Below are 3,422 nucleotides of genomic sequence, written 5' to 3'. Positions count from 1 at the left end.
TCCTATAGCTGTTTAATTATTACTTCTGTCAGTCCTAGACCGGTGGTGTCTGTTACCGATACGAAACCAAGAAAGTGTTCGCAAATTTTTACAAGACATTCTCCATTACTGTATGTAATTTGTACAAAACGAACGATTATTGTCATTTGCTCTGTACCAGAAATATCTGGCGTAAAGTCGGGGCCATGGATAAGCGACTATTTTTCCTGGAAGAGGAAAGACTGTCCTCTACCCCCTGTAGCTTAGCAACCGCAAACTTCACTGGGGTTCTCGAAGCAGTCAATGCTGCCAGATTTCTGAATGACCTTGTTCCTCCCTGTTTTAAGGTTTTCAGTCCAGATTGTCATGTGAGGACAGCAAAAGTACGAAGTGATTTTTCAGTTTACCCTACACACCAACTTGCATAATGTTTTTATTCGAAAGTTTTGGGTGAAGTGACATATTTATGTATTGCCCATAAAAGATCTACACGAAAAAATGAACTAACGAAGGTCTCACTTTTTAAAAACAGGATCCTCTTTTCTTCAGAATGACATTTAAAAAAAGGAAAAGCGAAGTGTATAAATGCCTTTAAAAGGGTAAATATTTATTCTCAATTCCTGCAAGAAACTTTACTTTTGGTGCTATAATTTACAACTTAAGGCAGGCAGTAGGGTTATTCCTTTTTTTTTTCCTCTTGAGTTTTACAGTTTTCCGGATTTTGCAAACCATAATAAAATGAATCACATCCTTGTAAATACATCAATTTTTTCAAGTTTATAATGGAAAGAAAAAAAAAGAAAGACAGTTTTGACTTAGGTCTTCTTCACCTATGAATGAGCAGTAACATATAAAAAAAAAAAGTTAAAACAGTTTTTTTCTACTGTTTTGAAACTTAAAGAAACGAATAGAAGGAAGGGAAAATCTTAGCATAGAATGTTTTCTCTATAAACTTACTTGTTAGTTTCTTATACTACGCTTGTATTTACTGTTTATGGCCACCAATATTGCCAATAGTTGTCACTTGGTAAATTTGAGTTCTCTAGTTTCCCTTGACACTTTGTTCCAAGTGATTGTAGTGTGCTGGTGTCTTAGTATTTTCTCGCTGAGTGAAAATGTCCAATTTCTTTCGGCCGTGGATAAGTAGTTCTGCGGTACCAAATGATCCGCAACCTGGTCCTTCTGGCCAGAGAAGTCCAAGTAACAGAAAGGAGGATCGTGTACTTGGAAGTGGAGCAAAGCTGAGGAAGCAAAGCGTCCTTATAGTGCGAAATGTACAAAAGTTTTTGCGTGAAGTTATTCAAAAAGGTGGAGTTTTACCCAGCAAAAATGTTATGAAACTAACAGCGGATGCTACGCGGATTGGACTCACAACGATAAAAAATATTTTACAAATTCCAGATACCAGTGTTTATCGAACGCCAACAAAACGACACGTGAACAGAAAGCAGTTACCTTTCGGCAAAATAGATGATTTTACTCGCGATTTGCTGCGACGTACGGTATATGAGTGCTATAAGAAAGGAGTGTCACCTACTGCAAGAACGCTGTCTCGGATTGTGTGTGAGAAGACATCCGGGACTAACTATGAATTTCCATATTCGATTAGAACATTACGTAGTCTATTGCATAGTATGGGGTTTTCATATAAATCAGTGTTTAGAAAAAGCGCGAAATGTGAGTTCAATGAAGTTATTGCTTGGAGATACTGTTATCTCGAAGAAATTAAAGCTTACCGTTCCGCGGGATACTCTGACGTGTACCTAGATGAAACTTGGTACGATAGCAACACGTGCCAAATGAAAAATTGGTCCGACGACTCTGACAATTGCACAGTTGCAACTTCGGACAAAAAAGGGGAGCGGATAGTTATTATGCACTGTGGTGGCCGATTTGGTTTTGTGGATAGTGCTTTATTTATAACCCACAAGAAAATGTCTGATGCTCCTGCCGATTATCATGGGACAATAAACGCAGAAATTTTCGAGAATTGGTTTGAAAACTCCATACTGAAACGCTTAGAGGAGCCATCAGTTATAGTTTTGGATAATGCCTCTTACCATAGCCGTGTAATTAATCCAAAACCTAATACATCGTGGAGAAAAGAAAATATTCTTAATTATATGCGAATCCACAATATCGCCATACCTAGTCCGGTCCCGATAATACCTGTTCTTCTCCAAATTATTGATGAACAACTGCCTGCGAACAAAAGAAGAAAAAGGTACGCAATAGACGACCTTGCAGCATCATATGGGCATGTTGTTTTAAGATTACCTCCATATCATTGCGTATTGAATCCAATCGAAATGGTGTGGTCGCAATTAAAACGGACGGTAGCATCCCAAAATTTGAAAGGTGAATCCCTACCGAAACTAGTGTCTTTATTAAATAGTGCGTTCAGCAGAATTAGTGTTGACAATTGGAAAAATTACATAAGACACGTGGAGGATATTGAAGACAGTCACAGAGATCTTCAGTCGGTTTTCAATAACTCAAGCAGAGTTTTAGTGGAAATAACAGATTCGTCAACAGACGATTCTGACTTAGATCAGGAGTAGCACTTTCCAAGGTAAGACAGTATTCCATACTTTTTAATATTCTCTTATTTTCGTAGATCATGCACCTTATAATATTTGTGGCTGATTATTGTTCAATTTAATTTTTTCTTGTTCAAAATATTTGTATTCACGAACGGGCGAATACATAATCCCGCGTGTTTACAGAATCCCCTATTTAAAAATAGTTTGCCCAATTTACTATGCAAATTTTTATTTTGTAATATGTTTGATAACATTCGCTCTTGTAGAATTCATATACAGTTGGAACAGTGGTTCTCAACATAATTTCTATTGCGACTCCCATTTTATCACATCCTCTTACCAACGACCCCATGATAATTTCTGGTTTGTAATAAGCTTGTATGGGATTTTTAATATACCTATTGCGAAGATCTCACGACGTCCATCTATTTCTATAATAGCAGAATCCATTTCTTGTATATAGTGGATACAGTAACTTCGCTAAAAGCGAATGGATTGAAACCAAATTTAGTCAGTTCATTCATATTACAAATATTGAATCCGATCCGTTATACTGTTTCAAAATGGAGACCTTTTGAAAATTTTAAAACTTTAGAACTCCCTTAATTTTGGATGTATGGTTAAAAAAAAGTAATTTCTACTTTTCGTGGAAAAAGCTTGAACAGTTGTTAAAATAAGTTATTGAGTATTCTAAATGACTTGATTTTTCTGGTGTTTCAATATGCAGTTCTCATTAGTTTCATATCATACCTCTTTCATTTAAGTTGATTTTTTAAACAACTCTGCACCTGTTGAAAATATTTAGTAGACATATTTGTTGTTGTTAACAGTAAGGATTAAAATAAAAATATGCCTATCAGAACAAAATTCAAAATAATATTTAAAATATTTTCCGATATT

General features: G+C 35.7%; 1 protein-coding gene across 1 annotated transcript; it reads left to right on the top strand.

Moving 5' to 3' along the window:
* The first annotated feature begins 1,094 nt into the window (after positions 1 to 1,094).
* Positions 1,095 to 2,540, top strand: LOC145689545 (uncharacterized). Its single transcript, XM_081763722.1, has one exon. It carries the CDS (start codon positions 1,095 to 1,097, stop codon positions 2,538 to 2,540), a length of 1,446 nt encoding a protein of 481 aa, XP_081619848.1.
* The last annotated feature ends 882 nt before the right edge of the window (positions 2,541 to 3,422 follow it).

The sequence above is a fragment of the Thermobia domestica genome, chromosome 7 (assembly GCF_964235325.1).
Source record: "Thermobia domestica chromosome 7, izTheDome1.hap1.1, whole genome shotgun sequence".
Lineage (NCBI taxonomy): Eukaryota > Metazoa > Arthropoda > Insecta > Zygentoma > Lepismatidae > Thermobia > Thermobia domestica.
The sequence above is the reverse complement of the archived record's forward strand: the minus strand, read 5'-3'. Positions and strand labels throughout refer to the sequence as shown.